The 25592-nt window shown below is 38.4% G+C and overlaps 1 protein-coding gene across 1 annotated transcript in view; it reads right to left on the bottom strand.

Annotated features, from left to right (window-relative positions):
* Positions 1 to 25592, bottom strand: part of dner (delta/notch-like EGF repeat containing) — a 91738-nt gene that overhangs the window by 28395 nt on the left and 37751 nt on the right. The window contains exons 3-7 of the mRNA XM_057839914.1: positions 8857 to 9195; positions 8687 to 8781; positions 8010 to 8173; positions 3025 to 3173; positions 2644 to 2797 (exon numbers count right to left, since the gene is read on the bottom strand). Of these exons, the coding sequence (XP_057695897.1) occupies positions 2644 to 2797; positions 3025 to 3173; positions 8010 to 8173; positions 8687 to 8781; positions 8857 to 9195 (901 nt within the window). The remainder of the gene's footprint in view (positions 1 to 2643; positions 2798 to 3024; positions 3174 to 8009; positions 8174 to 8686; positions 8782 to 8856; positions 9196 to 25592) is intronic.

Genomic DNA, 25592 nt, shown 5'->3' on the forward strand with positions numbered 1-25592 from the left:
AATAACTGCTCAAGTCAGTTATCGCAAATTAACACTATTTTGCAAAAAGTATCACATTTGATACAAGCATTTCTGGACCTCATTGCGGTAAACAAAAAACTTTAAAACCACATTGTGCTTAATCTCACTTTAGTTTTATTTGTTTTACCACAAAAACTGCATGTAATGCTTAATGTGTCATTTATGATACAAATTAGAGAACATATGCAAATTAATAAAAAAATATATACATTGAATTTTTTTTTAATATCATGTTTAAGGACCACATAAAGCTTTCAAATTTCTAATTATCTGTTCACTATTTTTGGGCTAATGCTTTCCAACTACAATTGAGTTATGAGATGTACTGCAACTAGACATGTGCCAAGTACCGGTTTCAAGGTATACCTTGGTATGAAAACGTCAAGGTTTCAAAACAGCAAACATTTTCTGTCATACCGTCCCTAAGGTATTAGCTTTTTTTTTTTTTGTAGCAAAAATACATGGAAAAATCCCTCGCTTGCAGCTGTAAGGCTCAATCCTCCCACACCGGTCGTTTCTCAGTGTCAGTTTTACACAATGACTTTTCCCCCCATCAAAGAAAACGAAATCGCTGATATGGGAATACTTCGGCTAAAGAAAAGTTACAGATGGCCACAGGTTAGAGGAGGAGAGCCAACCAACATGTAAAACATGTTTGCGGAGAGTGGCTGCCGAAGAAGGCAATACCTCCACTATGATTTAGCATTTATACAAAATTAAAGGTTAGAAAACACTGTCATTGACTTTTCCCACCAGCTATGAGAGTTAACTCCAGCGTGTTTAGTGTGTCTAGCGGTGGTAGAACGTTTTTCTCTGGCAACTGTTAAGAGAGTGTGTGCATAATGTAAACATGATACGAGTCATATGTGCTTTTTATGGAAAATAAATTTATTTTTGTTCTATTTAAATTATTTTGTTATTTTTTTAAGATTTATTTTAACTTAACACTATACATATTTTCCAATTTGCTAATATGTTTTGAAAAATAAAATTCCTGTTCAATGGAAAAAAGTTTTTAACCCGGTATGTCAAAGTTACACATTTTAGAACTGTAATTAAATACTGTGATAGAGTGAAACCTTAATATTTTGGCTTAAAGTTATCATACCGTCAGAATATCATACCTGCACATGCCTAACTGCAGCTATGAACATGAATCTCATATTGATGAAATCATATGGTAACAATGATTGTAATACAATTACAAATTTCAGCTTTGTGTGCCTGCCATTGGAAGGTCTGGGGTCAAGTTGCACAAATAAGTGAAGTAGTACCGTATTTTTCGGACAATAAGTCGCAGTTTTTTTTCATAGTTTGGATGGGGGTGCGACTTATACTCAGGAGCGACTTATGTGTGAAATTATTAACACATTATGATATAATTTCACATGTTATTTTGGTGTTTTGGAGTGACACTGATGGTTTGGTAAACTTGTTAGCATGTTCTTTATGCTATAGTTATGTGAATAATTTAATAGATATGGCCACGTTCGCTTTCTGCCTTTGGCAATGTGTGTTCAATTGTATTAATGACTTTTTTATATTGAAATGCATGCTTTTAGTTTGTGGTGCTTTCACGCCCACGTGGGGGCGCACTTGCAGTCGTTTACGTGAAGAAGAGCGCTCACACGCTAGATAAAGACCGACAGCTACGTAGCTCTTAGTGAGTGGGCGAGTTAGCGAGAGAGAAACACCGCTGCGAACCTACCTATAATATCTCTACAGAGGCAAAGCCTGTGTGTATCATCTTTTCTGTTGTTGTTGTTGTGTGTTTTCCACCCGTGATCAGACACTTAGAGCCAGTTGTGTGGTTGTTTGAACGATGCGCTGATGCTAGCGAACGCATGCTAACCGTTTTTGTCATGTCATTGCTGTAAAAGCACCTAATTATCATTTATTTACGTCGATGCGAACCTGTTTGGTATCGGGGACGAAATTGATTCAGCAAATTATACGGACGTTCAGCATCATCATTTGGGAGTTTAGCCCGCTAAATAGCCAGGACCGAGCCGTAGCGTCCTGGTGAGGACATTATATTTGCATTTCGTTGTTCATGCACTGCACACTGTACACTTATTCAGCAGCTCTATTGTGTTTTTATATTAAATTGCCTTTCAAGAGGACATGTCTGTTCTATATGTTGAATTTATTAAGTGAATTTCCCCTAAAAATGCGACTTATACTCCGGTGCGACTTGTATATGTTTTTTTTCTCTTCGTTGGGCATTTTATGGCTGGTGCGACTTATACTCAGGTGCGACTTGTAGTCCGAAAAATACAGTATTCTTGCTAGGAAAATGAAAAAAAAAAACGTATCAGTATGTAAGATTATGTATAATGTATTTTTAAGCTAACTGGCGTGCACATTGATCAGAATTCACATTGAATAAAAAATGTAAACGATTATTTTAAACAACCTAAAACTACGAGAAATAAAAACAACTTTGATATAACTAAAATTGACTAATTGTCTTAAAATAATAATTTAAACCCTTTAGAAATGTTAATTTATGAAGTAAAACATAAAGCTTATATTTTTTGCCATAATACATTGTATGTGGCAAAAGAAGTCAAAGCATGCTTATCTAGTTAATATTACATTTGTGGAAAAACAATCACACACCTGGTTGACAGGTACACGTATAGTTGTGTCCTTCGCCACCTTGCCGAACGTCAGTGCAGGTGCCATTGTTACGACAAGGGCGGCGATGACAGGCATCAAATTCCTCACAGAAAATACCAGTGTAGCTGTCGTCACACTCACAGAAGAAAGTGCTCTACAACATGTAATAAGTTGAAAGGTGACGCATCATGTAATGTCTCCCCCAGCAGATTCAAAAATGCAAAATAGGTGTTATCGTAACATATAGGATTATTGATCGGCATAGAGAAATTAGCTCATTTTAGGTCTTGGGCAAAGAATGCTAAATATTGCTATGAGGGACATTAGTCAGGAGTAGAAAGAAAAGAAACCACAGTAAACATTCAATTTTTCATGTCTTACTTCTGAAAGCTGTGTGACACATTTCCCTTTGCCCGAGCACTGGGGGTCACTAAAGCTGCTGCCCGGCTCGACGCAGCTACTAGCTTTCACCGTGAGGTTAAGACGCAGGGTGACCTCCGGTGCTGTGGGGGCACCAACCTGGATCACACCTAACAATGGAGACATACAGTAATATACGACATCAGATTTTAATCAACAAAAGGTGAATAAAATTAAGTCGTGCCAGCAATCTTCAAATTTTATGACTTTTGTCCTCAGTTGAAAAGATGCTGACACCTCTGATTAAAAGTATTTTTGAAAACATTTTTATAAAGGAGCTGCCTATGTATGACCCAAAATAGAGTGTCTTATCGTTCATTTTAGGTTGCAAAAATATCTTTCAGCATCTTCAATCACAACTGACAGCTACTTAAGCACTTGGATAAAAATAGCCCCTTAGTGGCCTTTTTACATCCAATCAGCTGTGAGAACGCCAATGATGGAACGTATACGATGCAGGCGGCAACCAATCAGAGCTTTGTTGCTTTTCATTTTGATTTAATTCTTGCCAACCCAGATGACGTTGTTGAACATGCAGAGTCACAGCTCTCAGTGACTTGAACAGACAAATCGAAATACAATGACGTGCGATGGAAATGCAAAGTCATTGCCTCCTCCTTTTTGCTGACTTTGCACCGAATTCTTTGCTCATCATGCTTGTGTGTGAATTCAAGCAGAGTCACGCTTCAATGATGTATGAACTTTTTATGAATATTAAGCCTTTAATTTGGTTATTTGCACTCGCCTCACTCCATTCAACCGTGTGCCTGCGCTTTTGTCCTCTAACTTGACCTTTTAATCCAATCCCCTTTAATCGCTCTTGTCTTGCTCATTGAAAGCTCTCTATTCTGTCTCACCACATGTCTGTCAGTCAAAAGAAAGGTCCAAGCATCCACTGATTGTGACCATTGTGAGGATAAGAACATAGATGGAACGGTAAATTGGAATATTCATCTTTCGACTTAACTCCTTATTCACCATGGTAGAGCGGTACACAGACCGCGTAACTGCAGACGCTGCATCGATCTATCTGTTTTCTCTCCCATGTCATTCTTCTGTCACTCGCGAACAAGACTACGATATACTTGAACTCCTCCACTTAGAGCAGGAGAATAGCTCTGACCCGGAAAGGGCACTCAACTCTATTCCGACGAAGGACCATTGTTTCAGATTTGGAGATGCAGATTTCTGTCCAAACCGCTTCATGTTTGGCTGCAAACCGCTCCAGACAAGATTTTAGGTCACAGTTTCAGTAAACCACCAGTACCACATCATTTTCAAAGAAGGAGGGATGTAATGCTGAGGCCGCCGGACCAAGCTCCTTCAACCACTCGACTGCACCTACAAATTCTGTCCATAAAGGTTAAGAACCCAGTCAGTGAGAAAGGGCAGCCGGTTGGAGTCCAGCCCTTATAGCAGTGCTTCTCAATTATTTTCTGTTACGCCCCCACAAAGATGATGTAAATGTTTCGCGCCCCCCCAAACTCTGCCGCCACTGTAAATAGTATAATTTGTCTATAATATTACTATTATAAGTACACCTCTGCCTCACATTGTGTCCTTTTTTCTATTAGAGAAAATGACAGAGATCAACTTATAAAGTATAACTTTATCAACATTGTTTTGTTTGTAACAGAAAAGACTTAACGTGCATCAATTTGCCTGAATTAAAAAAAAAAAAAAAAAAAAAAGTCACATCCAAACTGTAAAAAAACACTAAGGTACATTTTTGACCATTTGATACTGAAAAATAAAATCGGTAAATAATAACAAATTAAAATTGATTAGAAACATTAACTCATAAGGACAATATGCCATAAAATTTGACCGAAAAAACAAAACTGAATAGAAGTAAAAAAGAGTGTCTTTGGACTGAAGGACAGTTTTTTTTTCGCTGCTCACAGTATCACCTCCAGTTTGCAATGGTGTGGGGTTATTTTGCACTGAGCATGCTAACAGTGCTCACTGTTTTACTTTTATAACACTGACAATGCGGGACTATTATTGGCAATATTTGGCACGTTTTCGCTGAAAAACAACCAAGCGGCTTATCAATGAGATTGGGGTCTAATGTCTTTAAGTGGCGTCTTAATTAATTTGGCTTCCGGCTTTCCACTACAATCATTTTTAGACACAGTAAACAGTGGTCTTTCCTCATCTACCACTGTATTAAATGTCAAAGCCAAAAGGCAAACAGCCCGAAAAAAGTGCATTCTCGGCAGCCGAGGGTAGGTGAGGGCGGTCGTCGTGACGATCCCAAGCCGAAAATGGCACTTCTCGGGCGGACACGTGAGAACCGTAGAAGACAGTGGGTCGCTGCGTGAGTCCGGCCGGAAAACGTCTTTCGAAAATGGCGCAAAGCTCTCCATATCTCTCTTCTGTGTACTTCAAAAATACTGCGGGCACTTTGAAAATGAGAGCGCCACTGCCACCCACTGAGTGGATGCGCAAGTACACTTTATTCTAGTACAGCAAAAAAAAAAAAAAAAAAAGCACGTTCCCCGAGGTCACATGCACCAACCCTGACATCGCTCTGCGCCCCACTGGGGGGGCGCGCCCCACTATTTGAGAAGTACTGCCTTATAGGAAATGAATCCAACCTATTGTTGCAGTATGTCCGACAGGACACCCAAAGGCACCTGGTCGAACACCAATCTTCAAGTCCACCAACTGGTTGTGCTCCCATGCACCCTTGAGGACTCTCTTGAGAGCAAAAAAACAAAACGCACTCCTGCATCTGAGATTCAACATTTCGATGAACCCTCCTCTTCAGTAACCCTGAATAAACCAGGTAGTCTGCAGAGTGTGATCCCTTAGTGTTGGAACACACCCTTTGTTTCCCCTTCTTTAAAAAATAGGAGCCACTACCCCGGTCTGCCATTCCAGAGGTGCTGTTCCCAATGTCCACGTAATGACGCAGTGGCGTGTCAGCCAGGAAACTCCCACAACCTAATGTGACATCCACAAAGTTGATCATCAAACTGTGGCCTAGATATCCTAGTGCCTAGTGCACGTGTGGACATCATTATACTTGACTATGATATTCGTTATGTACTGTCCGTGACAAGTACCAAAGTCAAATAATGGAACACCACTCGAGTTCTGGGGAGGAGGCATAAGCATTGCAGCCCCCCTCCCCCGGAAGAGGCGCTTACACACTAGTACTGTTTGGTCTTTTTGAAATAGACCAGAGTTCTTTTACACAGATAGTCCGCTTCATTTTGTAAATGTGAAGGCGCTTCTGAACTCTAGTTCAGACCCAACAACCGAACTCTGCTCCACTTAAAAATTGTGGGTCCCACTTCGCTTGTGAAATGCAAGAGGAGCAGGGTGCACTTGTGCTACATTGTGTGCAGCGTCACAGCAATACTTTGGTCAGGACCCATCGCCTGTACTGATGGCAGGAGGGGGCTATCCTAACACTGAAATAATAATTTGAAAAGATCAGGATCATGATGGACATGGTTGACAGCTACCTCAAGAGATTTGCAATTACCGTACTTATAAATGGAACAAGATATGAGCCAAATATTAATTTTTCTATTAGACAATCGCCTGATTAATTGAAGATGTTTCCCTCAGTTCAATATAGCTGCTTGGCGCTAACTAAAAATACCATCAAAGGGATATTTTTTGTACAATACAAAGCTTTAGCCTAAGCCCCAGAAGATATTTTTCAGCTAAGAAGACACCCCGGAGGGGAAAATTAGTATTTAGTCAACCACCAATTGTGCAAGTTCTCCTACTTGAAAAGATTAGAAAGGCCTGTAATTGTCAACATGGGTAAACCTCAACCATGAGAGACAGAATGCGGAAAAAAAACAGAATCACATTGTTTGATTTTTAAAGAATTTATTTCCAGATTAGAGTGGAAAATAAGTATTTGGTCACCTACAAACAAGTAAGATTTCTGGCTGTTAAAGAGGTCTAACTTATTCTAACGAGGTCTAACGAGGCTCCACTCGTTACCTGTATTAATGGCACCTGTTTAAACTCATTTTCGGTATAAAAGACACCTGTCCACCAGAGACAAAATTGTACACCAGCCTGGGAAGACTGAATTTGCAAAAGGTAAAACGCTTGATGTAAAGAAATCAACGGTGGGAGCAATTATTAGAAAATGGAAGACATACAACACCACTGACAATCTCCCTCGATCTGGGGCTCCATGCAAGACCTCACCCCGTGGCGTCGAAATGATAACAAGAACAGTGAGCAAAAATCCCAGAACCACACGCGGGGACCAAGTGAATGACCTACAGAGAGCTGGGACCACAGTAACAAAGGTTACTGCCTGCGCTGCCTGATGTGTCCCCCTGCTGAAGCCAGTACACGTCCAGGCCAGTCTGCGGTTCGCTGGAGAGCATTTGGATGATCCAGAAGAGGACTGGGAGAATGTGTTATGGTCAGATGAAACCAAAATAGAACTTTCTGGTAGAAACACAGGTTCTCGTGTTTGGAGGAGAAAGAATACTGAATTGCATCCGAAGAATAAGAAGAATTTTTTTTTCCACATTCTGTCTCTCATGGTTGAGGTTTACCCATGTTGACAATTACAGGCCTCTTTAATATTTTCAAGTGGGAGAACTTGCACAATTAGTGGTTGACTAAATACTTATTTGCTCACCTGTATGGAGGATCTCCAAAACCAAAGGGTGGGCTCCCACAAGTTCTTGCGGGTTGATGTCCTATTGAGCTTTCTGTTCTTTTTTTGGGAATGTTAGCGGTGATACATGATTTGGCATAGCTTCTCCAACTGCAATGTTACTATTTAATAATACAGGCACTACATTGCTTCTATGTTCTGTAATATCATGTCTTTTGCCACTCAATTTGAGTTGTCACCAAAGGGAGCTGATGGAAAGTTTAGCCTCATCATGTTGTGACTTAATATTGAAACAATAGGGTTTCCCATATTTGACTCTCAAGCAATAAGAGGACCTTACTTAGGAAGTAGTTTTGTCCCAGAGGCAACGCATGGTCAGGGACCACCAGCCCATTGGTGGCTTGCATGAACCACATTTTAGAGCCATTTATGTAGGAAGAACGCAGGAAGCCTTCTTCACTCACACGCCACAGCACCGGCGCACCACCAGCGTTCACCACCAACCTGTTGGAGCGAGTAAGAGGCAGATTTTGAAAAGGAAATTGTCCAGATTTGTGCTCTCTAGCATGACCAGTGAATCTAACCACTACAGTTGCCTACATCACATTAGTACTTTGTTTGTAGTGGAAAATTATTCCAATACCTGCACCACCTAACAACTTTAACTGGTACCAATATGGAATTAACACAGAACCTAATTGTGGGTAGAGTTAAAAGTTTAACTCTAATCCTCACCCCTAAAAATGACTCGAGTTATCTAACAAGAATTGCACTGGGAACCGCATTGCACAAAAACAAAGAACCCTCAGCTGATTAGCTCTCAGTTCATAGCGCTCACTGACCATGAACTGATTCACTATCTTTAATGAGGGGCAACATCAAGGACATCTCCTTGACTCTCCTGCATAATTTATTGACCTTACTCACAGGGATGTAATGTGGTTTCTGGCCATGCATGCTGAAAAGATAGAATACTCTTGCATAGAAAGTGAGTTAAGTCGTCAAAGGCATTCTTACTTCACAGCCGTTTCCTCTGGCACCTCCAGAGATAACGTCAGTGTTGCTGTCAGCTCACACAGCTCTGGGCTCACACAGTGTAGACCTTCAGTCACCTAGATCACAAACCCAACCAGACAATGTCGTGTTTGTAGACCCAAAAGTTAAGGACGAATAACAAGTTGTCTCACCCTGTCTGCCTCCCACGGAACTATCAGAAGTCGCTGCCCGGTTTTGGGTTGCCATGGCGGCAGAGTAGCAGTTCCCAGTGTGGTGCTGGGGGACACGCTGGTTGAAGGTGGTGGTTGAGTGGCTGCTGAAGTTGCAGATGTGACAGGAGTGGCCAATTCAGGAGCCGAAGGGGAGACAGGGTCCCATTCAGCCACAGCCATTACAATTTGATCGCACCTCGGGCCCTCATATCCTTCGCTACATTCGCAGGTGTAAGTCGGCTCCCCCTCCCCTTGCCTACTGTGCAGGCTGCAGTTTCCATGGAGACAGGGACTGCTGGAACACAGGTCTGTGAAAAACTAAAATAGGGAGGAATAAATAGACAGAAAGAATGTAAGAAGCAGAACAAAAGCATCTTCAGGTTTGTCACTTTTCCTACCAATTGCTATACGTTCACTTTATTTTTCTAATAAAGGTTTTAAATAGCATTTTGTAGATTGACTGGAAAAGCGGTCCCTAAACACAGCGAAGAACAAGAGTGCTTGAGGTCCAGTCCGTCACAGATCATTATCAAGCTTCTTATTTGTGAACCGGCACAGAAAAATGAGTCACATTAACTATTTTTAAAATTGAGGTTGACTCAAAAAGACAAACACATTCTGAAATATTGTCCTTGAAACTCATTAACAAACAATGGGTCTTCATTGACTGATGAATGTGCAAAACTTTTTGTCACACTTGGACGAAATAGAGCGTACTCAGATGCAGAATTCAGTCCGTTATTAACACAAATGGTCAGAGGCAGCAACAAACTGAGGGCGCTACAGAAGGAGGAAATAACGGGCTATGAAGCAAAATGATACACAGGAGAAACAAGGCAGCCAGGCAAAATGCACTGGACTAGGTGACTACAACAAAGGATTAGGCAGGTGGCACAAAATAACATCAAACTGAAGTAGAACACTATGAACAAAATTACTATTTACAATATCTGTGGCTATGGATGCTGGCTGTAGCAGCAACGAAGGGCTGTGCAAAAGGTCTTTAAATTGACTTTAGAGCTGTTTTAAACTGGAAACAGTTTTTCTACGCAACAAGGATATTCAATATACTCCTTACATAGTTGTCCTTATTGGGATGCATATTTATTTGGCATCCAGTTGGACAGAACAAGCTTTAAAATGGGACAGATGGGGGGAAAAAAACTAAACACATAAACTTAATGGAGTGACTTGTATTAACTCCACTCGAACACGACGATTGTTTTTCTTTCTTATTACTTGTATTACTACTGTCACCTCAGAGGCAAGGTAAGTCAATTCAAATTTATTTGTATAGCACAATTCAACACAAGGCATTTCAAAGTGCTTTACATCACATGAAGATCCACAAGCAAGGATAAAATCATTCGTAAAAATGATATTAAATAAAAAAGAAAAAAGTTAAGAACAAAGACAATTGAAACAGGAATTAAATTATACATAAAAATCACATTAAATCATCGAGAGAATTAAAAAACAATTGTGATCGGAAATAGAAAAAAAACAACAACACAAAAATGAATAAAAAGCCAATAGCTTGAAATTTGAAATATTTAGACAGTTATGTATATGCTGTGGTAAACAATAGTGTTTTTAACCCTAATTTAAAGAAGCTAACGGTTTGAGCACACTTCTGACCTTAAGGTAACTTGTTCCAGAGGTGAGGAGCATAGCAACTAAATGCTGCCTCATCCTGCTTAGTTCTTATTCTTGGAACATACAGCAGGCCGGTTCCAGACGACCTTAGGGGTCTAGATGCTTCATAGGGGTCCAAGAACTCAAGCATGTATTTTGGTCCAAGGCCATTAAGTGTTTTGTAGACAAGCATTAGTCTTTTTTGTAGTCTTTTCTTTGATTCACTGGAAGCCAGTGTAACAATTTCATAACAGGTGTAATATGGTCCAGTTTCCTTGTTTTTGTAAGGACTTTGGTAGCAGCATTCTGTACTAGCTGCAGCTTCCTGACTGACTTTTTATTAAGACCTGTAAATATACCGTTACAGTAGTCCAATTTACTGAAAATGAATGAATGCATAAGTTTTTCCATGTCTTGTTTAAACAGAAGCCCCTTAACTCTGGCTATATTTTTTAGGTGGTAAAAGGCAGATTTACTGACGAACTTTAGATGGCTTCCATATTTTAGGTCTGAGTCAATAAGTACGTATGATTTCTGACTTGATTTGTTGCTGTAAGCAGAGGTGGGTAGAGTAGCCAAAAGTTTTACTCAAGTAAGAGTAGCGTTACTTCATAATAATATTACTCAATTAAAAGTAAAAGTAGTCGTCCAAAAAATGGACTGAAGTACAAGTAAAAAAAAACAAAAAACTATTAGGTGAAAAGAAGCAAGTAATGAGTAACATTGTGAGTAACTGTTTACATTTTTGTTGGATTTTTTTTTAAACAATGGTACTTTTTTCTGAGCACAGTTATTTGTATGAAATGTCATTATAATGAAACTGTACGATAACCCATTACATTACGACATTAAGCTAAAGAAATATTAAAAAAAAAAAAAAAAATCATTGAATTCCAACAAGAGAATAAAAAAATTAAAAAATCTTTTACGGTGCTTTAAGGACACCACGATTGAACAAGCTGTCTTGAACATAAAACGGCAAGCTTGCAACTGACTGGGAAAGTCATGTGATTATTGTTGCGACGTCTCATTGGTGAAATTGGTAGAGCTACTCTTGGCATCACTGGTTATATAAATAAATAAATAAATCTAATATGTCGAATAAGGAGAAAAATGTAACGACTCTTGTGTAGCCCAAAGTAGCAAAGTTTTTTTTCTTGACAAATCTACCCAAGTAAAAGTAAAAAGTATACTGTAGGATAGTAAAACTACTCTTAGGAGTACAGTTATCTCTAAAAGTTACTCAAGTAAATGTAACGGAGTACATGTAACCACCTCTGCTCAGGGCACTAATTGTTGAAGTTTTGTATGTGGGCTTCTTTCCCATTCTTGATGTACAGCTTCAACTGTTCAACAGTCCAGTCCAGGTTAACCACCTCTGGCTATACATTGTGCCAAGATGCGTGCTGATCTTTGACCTTTCCTTAGATGCTAAATAAAAGTGGTCCGAGAATGGACCCTTGAGGAACTCCACTTGTGAATTTGGTTCGTGCTGACTCATGGTTTCCGATTGACACAAAGAAATCCCAATCATGTAAATAAGATGTAAACCACTGAAGAACAGTGTCAGTGAGCCCCACTCACTGTTCTAATTTACTGAGTAGTATGTTGTAAACAAACGTGTTGAATGCGGCACTGAAATCCAATAGCAGCAGAACAGATGATTTGCCTGCGTCATTATTCCGATTAGCATCATTTAGGACCTTTATTAGCACGGTCTCGGTGCTATGGTGTGGCCAAAATCCAGATTGAAATGAGTTAAAAATATTGTTTTGCATCATAAAAACCTGGATCTGTTAAAAAACAATCCTCTCGATAAGTGCACTGCAAAGAGACTAGGTTGACTATTCGGCCCCGACATGTCCAATTTTTACTTCTTGTTCGGGGCGTCCGGCGTTTTTTTTTTTTTTTTCCATTATTTCATTATCACCGGACTGATAGGCGTGTGTTGAAATTGACTGATGCTTGGCACAGAATACTATGGTAATGTGCTGCCTGTGACGTGTTTCCAGACAGCCTGCCCAGTGGTTGGTTCTGCTGTGTGTGAGTAAGAGAGAAAATCAGATGTCAGAGCAGTGTTCCATCGTCCTCCAAAGTGGTAAAACAAAAACAAACCAAAAAAAAGAAGAAAGACTAAAGTAATGGGTTTTTTGTTGTTGTTAAATTAGTAATTTTGTAAGGCTATGGTTTGATTTACGTTATTTCACTGGAAAGTGAAAAGAGCTCTTTGTTAAAGCTGGATTTTCTACAGAAGAGGTATTATTTCAGATTATTAATTTCTACAGTGTTGGAATTTGACCTTTCAGCCAGATTTCCGGAACCACGCCAGCCAGGTCGCCGGAACTGCCCGGCCAGGGCAGTGCCAACAACCCGTCCAAAAGGTCAAACTCCGCGCGTTCCAATTAGTTTTAACCCCTTGTACTGACTCCATTTTAAAAGCTGGAAGAAGGCAATCAGACAGCAAGGCAAAAACCGCAAACAGAACCAGACGAAGAGGAAGGCTGGATCCAGGGTCAACAAAAGATTCCGGAGCAAAATGACAGCGATCAGTTAAACATTCAGTCATTTAAAGGCAGGTGTTTGGGCATTGTTTAGGGTTATTACTTCAGATTATTTATTTGTACAGTAAGAATTAAAAAGACAGCTATTATTTTGTTCAAGGATCATTTGCTAATCCAGAAGAAGCATTTCTTTAAATCATTATTTCATTCCAGTTTTTTTCTTTAGGTTATTATTGTTCCATTATTTTAGCAATAATAAGGCCTGTTGAGTCACCTCTGAGAATTTGAATTTGCGTCTTTGGTTATATAGCTATTATTTTGTTATAAAACTATAATTTCTATCCAGATGTAGGAGGCACACTTTAAATATATTAAAGTGATAAAGCAACTTTCAGTGAACTTTGAATAGAATTTAATTATCTCGTGGCCGGGCCAAGTGTCCTCTTTTTTGGAAATCAAAATATAATCGCCCTCGTACGTATATACTATACTATCAGTGTCACACATTTAAAAACAGTCATGACAGTGAAGTCTAAACAACATTAAATACCACAAATAAATGAATGGTTGGATAAACACACAACAATTGAGCTTGCGTCTTGAACCTAGCAGCAGCTACAAATAAAGCAATAAACCGCCAGGCCGCGGACCGGTAGCGGACCGTGGCGCATTTGCTACCGGGCCGCACAGAAATAATAATTTATTAACGACTGCATTCTGGCCAAATTAACTTTGGCGTGTGGCCCTTAGCACACCAATATCCCTGTCTACTCTAGATATAATACTACAGGATAGAATTTCGTAATAGAAATCCATTGATTGGACTGCTAGCAGTACATCTTGTTTTATGTATCCATGTGCGCTTGTCCTCGATAATGATGTATTACGTAGGGCGGGCACATCACATTTGTTCCCGGATATAATTAGCCCCCACACTAGAATGACTGAAAAACAGACGTCTTTGGACAGATTTTATACAGGGAAAAGGGCACCTGACGAGCCAGAAGATGAGCCTACAACCTCGAAGAAAACAAAATCTATACTACTTCCCAATCACTAAAGACCCACGAACTGCGAAGGAGGGGATTTGTGACCCGTATGTGAATAAACCGGGCGATTCAAGCATGTCTGTGCAACAGGAATATCAGCTTGTAGATATCGCCAATCACAGCGACCTTAAACGTACATTTGAGACAACAACTCTACCGAGGTTCTGCATTAATTTCATTTCGGAATATCCTGACATCGCTAGGAGAGCACTGAAAACTGCTACATTTCCAACATCGTATCTTTGCGAAGTGGGCTCCTCTCACTCTCCCATCTCGGGACCATCTCGTCTCAACGAAACAAGCCTAGGCCTCCCACTGATTCAGTGGGTGAGTTGTATTTTGCCTGCACTCATCACGACGGGGCTAAAAAAAAAAGTTATTTCATAGTCGCTGTATTTTTCTGCCGCACATTGCCGGTGTTCTAACAAATTTGGCATGCGCGTGACATTAAAAATGACCGCGAATGCAGCGATTCCAAAGTACACACTACAAACCTTCTTTAAAGAAAGGAATATTAACTTACATTTGCCATGTTAGCTGCACACAACAACTGCACGCAGCTCTTTCACTTCACGACTTCGCCGTGTCGTTAAGCATTAATTTACACCATTTTCGTGGTGCACATGTATGTTTATTAGAGCTGGGAATCTTTGGGCACCTAACGATTCGATTACGATTACGATTCAGAGGCTCCGATTCGATTATAAAACGATTATTGATGCACCCCACTCCTTTTTTTTTTTTAATTAATTAATTTTTTAAAATTTGTTTTGTACATTAGTTCCAAAATTGTTCAAAAATCCTCTCAGGCTAAACCAAACTACTATTTCAGTATCAAGTTAACATATAACAGTAAACAAATATACAAAAATAACAGTAAATAAAAAACTCCAATCCCCATTCTACATCAGCAGCTTTAAACTACTTTCAATTAATTTAATGTTGTGAATCAACCGTTAAAGTTGTTAAAATTGCTCCTGTTATTCCATAATTTCTCTTTTGTCTACTTTCAACATGTAAGAGTTTTAAAACTATTTTAAAGATAGATTCAAGTCAATATTTTACCGATTTAGGAGTACAGTATTTTAGATAAAAAGTTAATTAGGTTCGCTTGGAAAGTTCGCAAAAACAGCCTTGCAGGGAAGTGTACTGCTTTAAGATGGCGGCCGTTACTAACGCCCGCATCTAGTTTTTTGTAGATGTGCTGGTAACGATACCGAAGCTTAATGCATCTAGTCCTATATAAATGATATCTAGCGTAACATAATGTGGCTTGTAGCAGCTTTTCGGCAGCAGTCAGGTATGTTGTTGTTTTTTTTTTTTTATCTCATGGCATGAGTTGAGCTAGAGCCGTGAGTTGAGCATTGGCGTTACCCGAGGGGCCGGGTAATGAGAAGCATGATGTTTAGCTACTCTCGCTCCGTCCCTAATTGCGTACCGAAGACCGCGCGGCGCGCTGAGTGTGTCGTACTTCTGCTTTACTTGGCATAGTTCAATAATCGGAATTTGGATGTTTGTGAATCGTTCTCGAATCTTCCACGGCCAAATCGCTAATAATCTAAGAATCGGAAATTTTGCACACCTCTAATGTTTATGATGTAAATAGTTTTTTAGCACCGTTAGATAACATTGAGAGTCCAACTGAATATAAAAGAGGGCTTTTTTCACCGCCACAAAAGCTTTGGGAGCAAAATTTTATAAGGGTGCAAAATTTGACAGAACACCAGTCCATGAAAAAAAGACCCAAATCACACCGGTCCGTGGTGCAAAAAAGGTTGGGGACCCCTGATTTAAAGTGACCACTTGTTTCACACAGTGACTGATTAGTTGTTTGGGAATGTTGTTTGTGTCTATTGTTGTTTGAATTCTTCTATTAGAAGTTGGTATGCCAACAGATGATAACAATGGTCACCACTGGCTAATCAAATTTCAAGTTATAGGATAGAAATACATACGAACGCACGCATGAATGCATAAAGCAATGAGACAGATGCTTCTTGACGGCCATCCTGCTGGTTCCTTTCATAAATATTTAAGCACATTTGAAGGAAAATATTCTTGTTTGGATGTTGAAGGTGAAAGAGGACAAAGCGGGGCTTACAAAGCTGCCTGACAGCATGGTGTCTGTGCTTCTTAGGCATAATGCATCCCACAGCGTTTTTGTTTTGTTTTTTTTTTGTAATGTTTTTGACTGTTACTGTTTTTGTATTTTTAAAGATTTTACTGGAGCAAACTCTGTAGCTCTGTGATTTAAATAAAAAAAATTTTTTAAAAAACCATTTAAACCACCAAGAGAGAAACAAAGTGTCTTCCTGAGAAGAGGATGAACAGACAGATGGTAATGATGCTTGAAGCAAAGCCCCCTGGCAACTCTATTGAAGATTCTATTTTTCATGTGTGTGGTGTGGATTTAAAAAAAAAAAAAAAAAAAAAAAAAAAAAAAAAAAAGCTATTTAGTTTTCACCACATGTAGTGTGATTAGCATTAGATGAAAAGAGACATGAATCTTTCCTGGTTGTCTCTTGTGGAACGTTATACATGCAATAATGATGTTGAATTACATTTATTTTTCCAGTGAAAATGTATGAATATTTTCATGTGCACCCGAAAAGGTGTACGTAGTGTTTTGTTTATGCATACAGTCTTCACATACTGTACAATTCTATTCATTCTTCACTGGTTAAAACTCACTTCTGTATTGCAGATTTAATATGCAATGAATAATAGAGAATAATATAATTATGAATTGTTAGTCAGACATGGATGTCTCCACTGTCATGAATATTTTCTGCATTTTTTTTCCCATTTTCAGCTAATTTGCATTCAGATATTGTATGTATTTGATTTTTTTTTTTTTTTTTTTTTTTTGCTGCATACAATTCTGCCAACTGTACCGTACATGCACTACTTTATTTAAAGTATGATATTAATTTATTGCTGCAGCCACTGCTGCTGCGCCTTCTGCTCAGTCTTATTGTCTGATGATGTAAATGTGTAGCAATACATTTTTTGTTCACTTTTTCTGGCATTATTATAATTTACTTTTTTATTTTTCATTTGCTGTGGTGAAACCAAAATTTCCCTACTGCAGGAGGAATACAAGCTTATTGCATTTTATTCAGAACACACGGAAAACACAGTACTGCAGTGTTTTTTCTGCCTCAGGGCACAATATAGATAAAGCTATTATGAGTCTGAGTAGATAAGTCCTGTTGGAAGGAAGTTGGATGCTAATTGGTGAAATCGGTGATGCCTTAAACAGCTTAAAAATAAACAATGTTCTTAGAGTGGGATATAACGCCGCTTTGTGAAGTAATTAAATTTCAACCACTATTTGTTTCAATTTCCAACTGCACTCTCCCAATACCCCTACACAAGAAGAGAGATTATTACAAATCAACTCAAGGGTCTGATGGAAAATGTGGCTAAATATAGAATTATGTAGATTTGCATACAGTGGTACCAATACATATGAATTTAATTCGTCGAAAAATAAATAAATAAATACAATATAAATCGACTAATTCGCTCCACAGCCCAAAAACCTTTTACAATTAAAAACAGGACTGAACAGTGTTTAGAAACACTGCTTAAGTTAGCCAGTCATACCCTTTTTTTTGTCCAGTGGTCTCCTGTCAGTTCAACAAACGTAACTCCGGCTAGTTGCTCCACCTTTGTTGCCTTTTCATTTTCATAAAGTTCATGAATTTTTGTGGCAATAGTTGCCTGTGAAGGTGTTCTGTATGTTGGGTCGCCCGATGCTATCTGGATGATATTTTCAAGGCCCTTGTCTTCGACTAAGTTAATGGGTCTACAGTCTCTGGCTTCCCATCTAGCGATAGCAGTAGTCAATAAGGGTGTCAACAATAATCGATGCGGCGATGCATCCCGATGCGGGGCAGGGACGATTCGATTCGATGCGGGCAACACGCTGAATCGATTCAGCGCATTTTAAAATATATAAGTACGTTCAAAAATCTTCCCTGCGCAATTCCGGTGATGCAATGGATTTGGTTTCCCCATTTGTATTGTTATTCTCATGTTTACCTGTAGAGAGAGCTACTTTACATTCAAAGCAAGCCCGTAGAGGTTAGATCCGGCCTAAAAAATTCCAGCCCAACCCAACACGGCCCGCTGGTATTGAAGCCCGACCGGCCAGATCAATTAACTATAGATTTGCATGCCCGAGCCGAGTGATGCGGAAAAAAAAAACGCAGCAGCAATTTATTTTCATTTCTTCAAGTTTTCTTACTGTTTAAATAGTCTACATATTTTTATAAGAGTTATAAAAGCCTTTACACAACGAAATAACGCTGGGAAAGTTTAATATAAAAAAAAACAAAAAAAACTAGGTTTTGCAGACACACAGAGGAGAAGATTCGAAAGGATCACATTTGCCTTTGTGTGCATAAATAAAAGTGTTTTTCCTAACAAATTCTCAGTTGGCAGACAAAAAACGCAAGTTTACTCAATATTTAAATAGTCTACATATTTTAAAGAGATTTATAAAAGCATTTACTCAACAAAATAACGCTGGGAAAGTTTAATATCTTAAAAAAAACACGGTTTTACAGACACACAGAGGAGAAGATTCAAAAGGATCACATTTGCCGTTGTGTGCATAAATAAAAGTGTCTTTCGTAACGAATTGTCAGTTTACTCAATATTTAAATAGTCTACATATTTTTAAGAGATTTATAGAAGCATTTACTCAACAAAATAACGCTGGGAAAGTTTAATATCTTAAAAAAACACGGTTTTACAGACGCACAGAGGAGAAGATTCGAAAGGATCACATTTGCCTTTGTGTGCATAAATAAAAGTGTCTTTCGTAACGAATTCTCAGTTGGCAGGAAAAAAACGCAAGTTTACTCAATATTTAAATAGTCTACATATTTTTATGAGATTTATAGAAGCATTTACACAACGAAATAACGCTGGGAAAGTTTAATTTTAAAAAAACAAAAAACACGGTTTTACAGACACACAGAGGAGAAGATTCAAAAGGATCACATTTGCCTTTGCGTGCATAAATAAAAGTGTCTTTCGTAACGAATTCTCAGTTGGCAGGAAAAAAACGCAAGTTTACTCAATATTTAAATAGTCTACATATTTTTATGAGAATTATAAAAGCATTCACACAACGAAATAACGGGAGGAGAAGAAGAAAAAGAGGGCTGCGCCACAGCCCTCTGTGCATTTTTTTTTTTTTTTTTTGGAATAATTTATTAGTCCGGCGCGGCGGCCCGACCCACCGAAAAGTGAATGCTTAACATTTCGGGTCGGGTCGGGTCGGGTCGGGTTCGGGCACAAGATCTAACCTCTATGCAGGGGGGACGAGGAACCCAAATCCGCTTCCTTACCGGAGTAACGTCACAGACAAGCGCAGTTGTAATCGAGAGAGCAGAGAGATAGGACATAACATAACAATGGCTGAAACGGAGAAAGAGGGAGCGAGAAATATTATAGATATAAGATGGGCTAGGCCTACATTTTTACTTTTGTTCTACATTGCAATTTAGTTGATGTTTTGTTTGCAACTGAACTGATCACTGGATTGATATTGCGATAAAGATGCTGCTGCACTACAATATTTTCTTTGTCGTTTTCTTTAATATTTACTTGAATATTTTTATTGATGGGTCGTTGCGACTAAAATACAGTGACTGTTATTACTGATTTTGCACAGGAGTTCAGATGCTGCACTGTGTGAAAGGCTGCTCCTGTGTGTAAAAAAAAAAAAAAAAAAAGAGAAAGCCCTGGTCTCACTCAAAGCACTAATTAAATGCTGTGATCTGATTTTTAAAAAATATATATATATGAAAGTATACTATTTTCATTTGACTTCAACCAGGAGTGACACAAGTGCCAATAAAAAGTTGTTTAATGTCTGTCCGCTTGTGTTGGCTCATGATTCATGAAAAATATGCTTTGCTTTAGAATTTTAATGCATCCCAGGCTTTAATGCATCGCAATGCATTGCCGAATCGAACCGAATCGTGACCCTCTGAATCGAATCGAATCGAATCGTGGCCTTCCGAATCGTAATCGAATCGAATCGTGAGGGCGGTGTCGATGCACACCTCTAGTAGTCAACCTACTTGTTGTCCTTTTGTTGAGAAGTCCGAGTCCGCACTCTGCCAGTGTTGATGACTGTTATGCGGCTTGTTTTTGCGGTGTTAGCGTCATTGCTAACACTAGCGAAGATATGCTTTGCCCGATGGTGGTATTTTAGGCTGGTTGTGCTTCGATGTAAGGACAGTTCATCACAGTAGTATGTGCACACAACTTTTGTTTTATCCAGACTTCCATTAGGCAGCTTTTTAAAATGGAATTTGCCATGAAGCAGTCCTGGGTCATCATCCTCACTCATCGTGGCTGGCTGCATTTTGTCCTGCATCGTCGCGCGGAGAATGTAAACGTCACCGTGTGGGACTACGGGAGGCAGTTGTGGCCAAACTTATTGTGAGCGGTAAATTGCGTTATTTTTTTTAATGCGTTAATATTTCCAGATTAATCATGGTCATTAACGCGTTATTGTCGACAGGCCTAAAAATTATACATAAAAATCGCATTAAAACACGAATAGAATTTTAAAAAAAGAACTAATTATTAATTGAAATCATAAATAATAAAGTAGAAAAAGCAAATAGTTTGAAATTTGAAATATTATGGATATGGATATTATGGATATGCTGTGATAAACAAAAGCGTTTTTAGCCCTGATTTAAAGGAGCTAACAGTTTGAACACACTTCAGACCTTCAGGTAACTTGTTCCAGAGGTGAGGAGCATAATACAGTAAATAAATGCTGCCTCACGCTGCTTGGTTCTTGTTCTTGGAACATACAGGAGACCGGTACCAGACGACCTTAGGGGTCTGGATGTTTCATAGGGATCTAACAAATCAAGCATGTATTTTGGTCCAAGGCTATCAAGTGTTTTGTAGACGAGCAGTAGTATTTTATAGTCTATACATAGTCTATGCAAGAATAAAAGTCAAGAAAATCACAACCAAGATAGCTCAATTTATCACATTGGATTTTTTTTTCATAGAGTATATATGGCGGGAAACACTCAGATGACTTGAAGTTCCGCTCTGAGATCCCCAATTTGGCCAACTTTCAAAATTGTTCGATATGCATGTGTGATACATCATTGGAAAGCTTAAAATCTCAATTTTCTGGGGGAAGAGAAATTTTGAACAGGAGGGCATTTTTTGGAAAAGAAATGTTTTTTAAACAGCAAAACCCAATCTGGAGGTGAGAGCACGCGAGAGCAGAATTACGGACGCCATTAACGAGATATTATCGCGTACTTACCTTGTTTCGATCCAAAAACTCCATGTAGCATGTATCACTGAGTGTCAAGACACAGCTGTGAATGGCAGCAGCTGGATTTTGGGGGGGATTTTATGGGTGAAACACGTTAATATGACAAGGGTCGCGATGCAGAAATCGGAGACATTAATAAGTTAATAATTTGTTTAAAAGTGAATTTTTTTTTTTTTGTAAACGAAATATTACTTCAATTAATGATTCTAAGCTAAAAATGACAAAGATTTTGAATAATAAATATATTTAATTACCTTAGTTTAATAGCTGAGTTTAAAGCGGTTGCACCACATCTGTAAATGGGGTCTTCCAGGTTAAAACGGACAAATTAAAAATATTTCGGGGGCTTAATGCCCCATGAATCTGCTATGGCAGCATATAGACATAACACAACAGTTGTTTTGGCTTAAAATACAGCAGTTTCTTTTAAAGAGGAGTGCAAGAGCAGAAACTGCTTTTTCAGTCTTGTCTGTGTTTTCCGCCATATATTTATATGTATATGTAAGTTTATTTGTACAAAACAAAATGCTGAAATTTTACAATGTTTCCACATTACATTACATTGATATCTACATGTCAGGTTTTGACCCCTGAACTAATAAAGAGGCACTATTTAAGTGACAAGCAGCATCTAGAGTTAAATCTGAGAAGTGCAACAAAATGTAGACTGAATTCAAGCTTCATGTGTGCGCCATATCCAGTGATATTTTCATAGTTTGCTGTGGGCCAATAAAAAATGGGCAGCGGACCACAGTTGGCCCGTGGGCCGTGATTTGGACACCTTTGATCTACAGGGTCTCTCTTTGTATTGGTGCTTTCTCCGAATTGCTCCCTGACTACAGCTGATAGCCTTTTTTATGTTTTTTCCTATGTAGCAACAATCAGTGGAAGTCGATTCTTTCAGCGGCAAAGTTTATTGCGTCACAATATGTGTGTTTGATGTGTTTTGAGAATAGGAGTGAATATGGAAGGTAAATTAATATTTGATTAATTAATACATTAATACCCAGTCAATAGTGCAAAGAAATTACTTTTTTAAATGTTTGCTTTCCAAATAAACACATGTTCCAAAGTTTGTGTTTTATGTGGAAAAATAAAAAGATCTTGAATCTAAAACAGATGCTTGCTTCATTAATTTTAACTAAAAGACAGTTAGAAAGTACAGCAAAAGTGCTGTATTTTTCAGATCATAAAACGCACCATCAATGAACGAGTTCATTTTCATACATAAGGAGCACTTTATTATAAAATACATTAGTCCTTCAATGAATTGCATTTGTTCTAATGTAATTATTGTTTGATGTATTAATTTAACTGTTTTATTGTTTTATCTATTGGTTTAATGAATGACGGATGTGTGTCTTGTGCACGTTACTGGTGCAGTTAAAATACAGGTAAGCAATGACAAAAAAGGTTTGAGGTCATTAAGCACAACCAGAATTCATATCTAAAGAACAGTGGATTATAAGGAATACTGTCAATTGTGATGTTTAATTTTGAGAAATAAAGGATTTTCAACTGTGCCTTATAGTCTCAATAATCAGGTACTACAAGAGATCTGATTCAGAATACTGTATTGGAGGAAATCAGCACATAGGAAAGCTATTTTCTGATCATAAAAAAACTAGCTGAGTGTAAAATATTTCACAAAAATGTTAGATACATAATAATAAAGAAATATACCGGTCTACAAGCGTCCAACTTGACCGTGACGGAGCACAATTTAGTATTTGATTTATAGGCTACATTATCAGATTAATGAGGCAGTTCCGAGGTGTGTGCCTCAAGGCATGCAAAAAAGCTGAAAGGAGCACGCTGAACCAACACGTCTGAATTATTATTTTAGAGCTGTCTGCTTGGTCATTGTCTCAATTACTTTTTTTCTTTGCTCTTTTTGAGGTCGACCATAACAAAAATTCAAACCTTTGATTTCTGTCCTTGATGACTGTGATAGCTGACCTTCCCCTAATGTTTCCAACTAAGTGCCTTATGTAGCATTGTTCCAATTCTCACTTGGCGGCTGTGTGAATGTGACTGTGGAAGGTTGTCTGTTTTCAAAATATACGTGCACTGTCAATGACATAAAGCAGATGGCAAGTGTTTATCTCAAGATGCTATCCAGAGAAAATATCAATAAAACAGTATTTGCAACATTTATTCGTATTATTTATTTACTTCATTTACTGTCCACTAAGGGGAAATTCTACTGACACACTCAGGGAGGGGGTCAAGACATCTGCTGTTTCTCAGCGGCAGAGAATGGGGTGCTTCATTTCACCACTTTAACAGATTTAGCGGGACTCATTAGAGCTGGTGGTGATTAAACTGCAGTGCTATAGTTTAATGACCTCATCTTTCAGCTAATTGCATTGAAATGAGTTGGCAGGCTTAGCTGATTTGTAATATTCACCTGAATAATAAACAAAACTGGGCTATTTTGTGGATATGCAAAGTCAGGGAGAGGTACAGTAGGCAGTGATCTCTCATTTTTCACGGTTAATGGGGACCCACCCACGCGAAAATCCGTGAAGTAGAGACGGAGCTTATTTACATAAAAAAAGTAATAATGTATTTATTCTGATTTAACAGACTTGGAAAGAGATACATATAAGACATGTTTTCCCTTTTTTCCCCAAAGTACAGTATATGTATATTTTAACAAATGGTTTTTAAGCGCTGCAAATTAACTATGATATATATGATATACAGTGGGGAGAACAAGTATTTGATACACTGCTATTGGGAAAACCCACTGACAGTATTTGATACACTGCTATTGGGAAAACCCACTGACAGTGTATCAAATACTTGTTCTCCCCACTGTATATATGAAAGAAAACAATGATTTGTACATGTATACATGCATATAGCTTAACATTTTTCAAATAAAATATAATAAAATACTGTAGTTATTTATTGTTTTTTAAATTGAAAAAAAAAATGAACTGAGGGTGTGAAGTTTGAAGCGAGATATATTATATAAATTTAGTTCGGGCCAACATTTTTTATGATATTGTCTCTACACATCACAAGTATGGATTCGGAACCAGTGGCGGGTCTTAGATTTTTCTCTAGACATGGGCCAAGAAGGGCCACATGTAACCGTTAGGTGCTAAGTGTTGCTGCCATCTTTGCTCAGTGTTTGCTTTAGTCAACAAGGCAATACGCAGATTATCCTGCATGTGGTGGTAAAAACATCTTGAGAGACGGACCAGCAAAGTTTGTAACAATTCGTATTTACCGTAATTTTCGGACTATAAGCCGCTACGTTTTTCCTTCATTTTGAATCCTGCGGCTTATTTGTTGATTTATTCATTTATTTATTTATTTTTGTTTATAAGCAATACATGCCTCCTAGCATGCATTGCAGCGCTACAGAAGTAAATAACAATTAAAATTGCTGTTCTGTGCTCATTATTTCTTCAGTTACTGATCCAGTTGTTTCATTCATTGCTTGTTATGGTATTTGGTAACACTTTATTTGACAGCGGCGTCATAAGACTGTCATAAGACGGTCATATTTATGACATGACACTATCATGGGCATTACCGAATGCTTATGACAGATGTCATGAAGTGTCATCCGGCAAATTATGTTACTAACGCCATTTATGTTCTGTTTGGATCTTTTATATCCATTCAAAATAGAGATCATTTGCCTGATCTGCTCATAACAGTGTCATGTCATAGTTATGATTGTCTAATGACAGTCTTATGGCGCCACTGTCAAATAAAGTGTTAGCAGATACCATAAGTAGCAATTAATGAAACAACTGGAACAGTAACTGAAGAAATAATTAGCATAGAACATGAATTTTGATTTTTCCTGACATCTGTAGCGCTACAATGCATGCTAGGAGGCAAATTGGATGACAACAGTGTTTACAGCAGGTGGCAGCAGAGGTGGCCTGTGTCCTCCAAGGGAGCAGTGATGGCCAAACAAAGCTTCTTGAAGCAATAAAGCTTTGCCGTCAATTGGTTCAAAGTTTCATGGTGGTTCATTTGGTCTTATGATGCCGCTGCCAAATAACGCATTACTGGTTAGTATCTTTTTGTGTAAATATCCCATAATACAGTGAGGACAGCTGCGGCTTATAGTCCAGTGCGGTTTATCTTGAACAAATGCTGTTTTCGTGTCACATTTGGTGGGTGGCGGCTTAATGTAAGGTGCGCCTTATAGTGCAAAAATTACTCAAA

Source organism: Corythoichthys intestinalis, chromosome 6 (genome assembly GCF_030265065.1).
Source record: "Corythoichthys intestinalis isolate RoL2023-P3 chromosome 6, ASM3026506v1, whole genome shotgun sequence".
NCBI lineage: Eukaryota > Metazoa > Chordata > Actinopteri > Syngnathiformes > Syngnathidae > Corythoichthys > Corythoichthys intestinalis.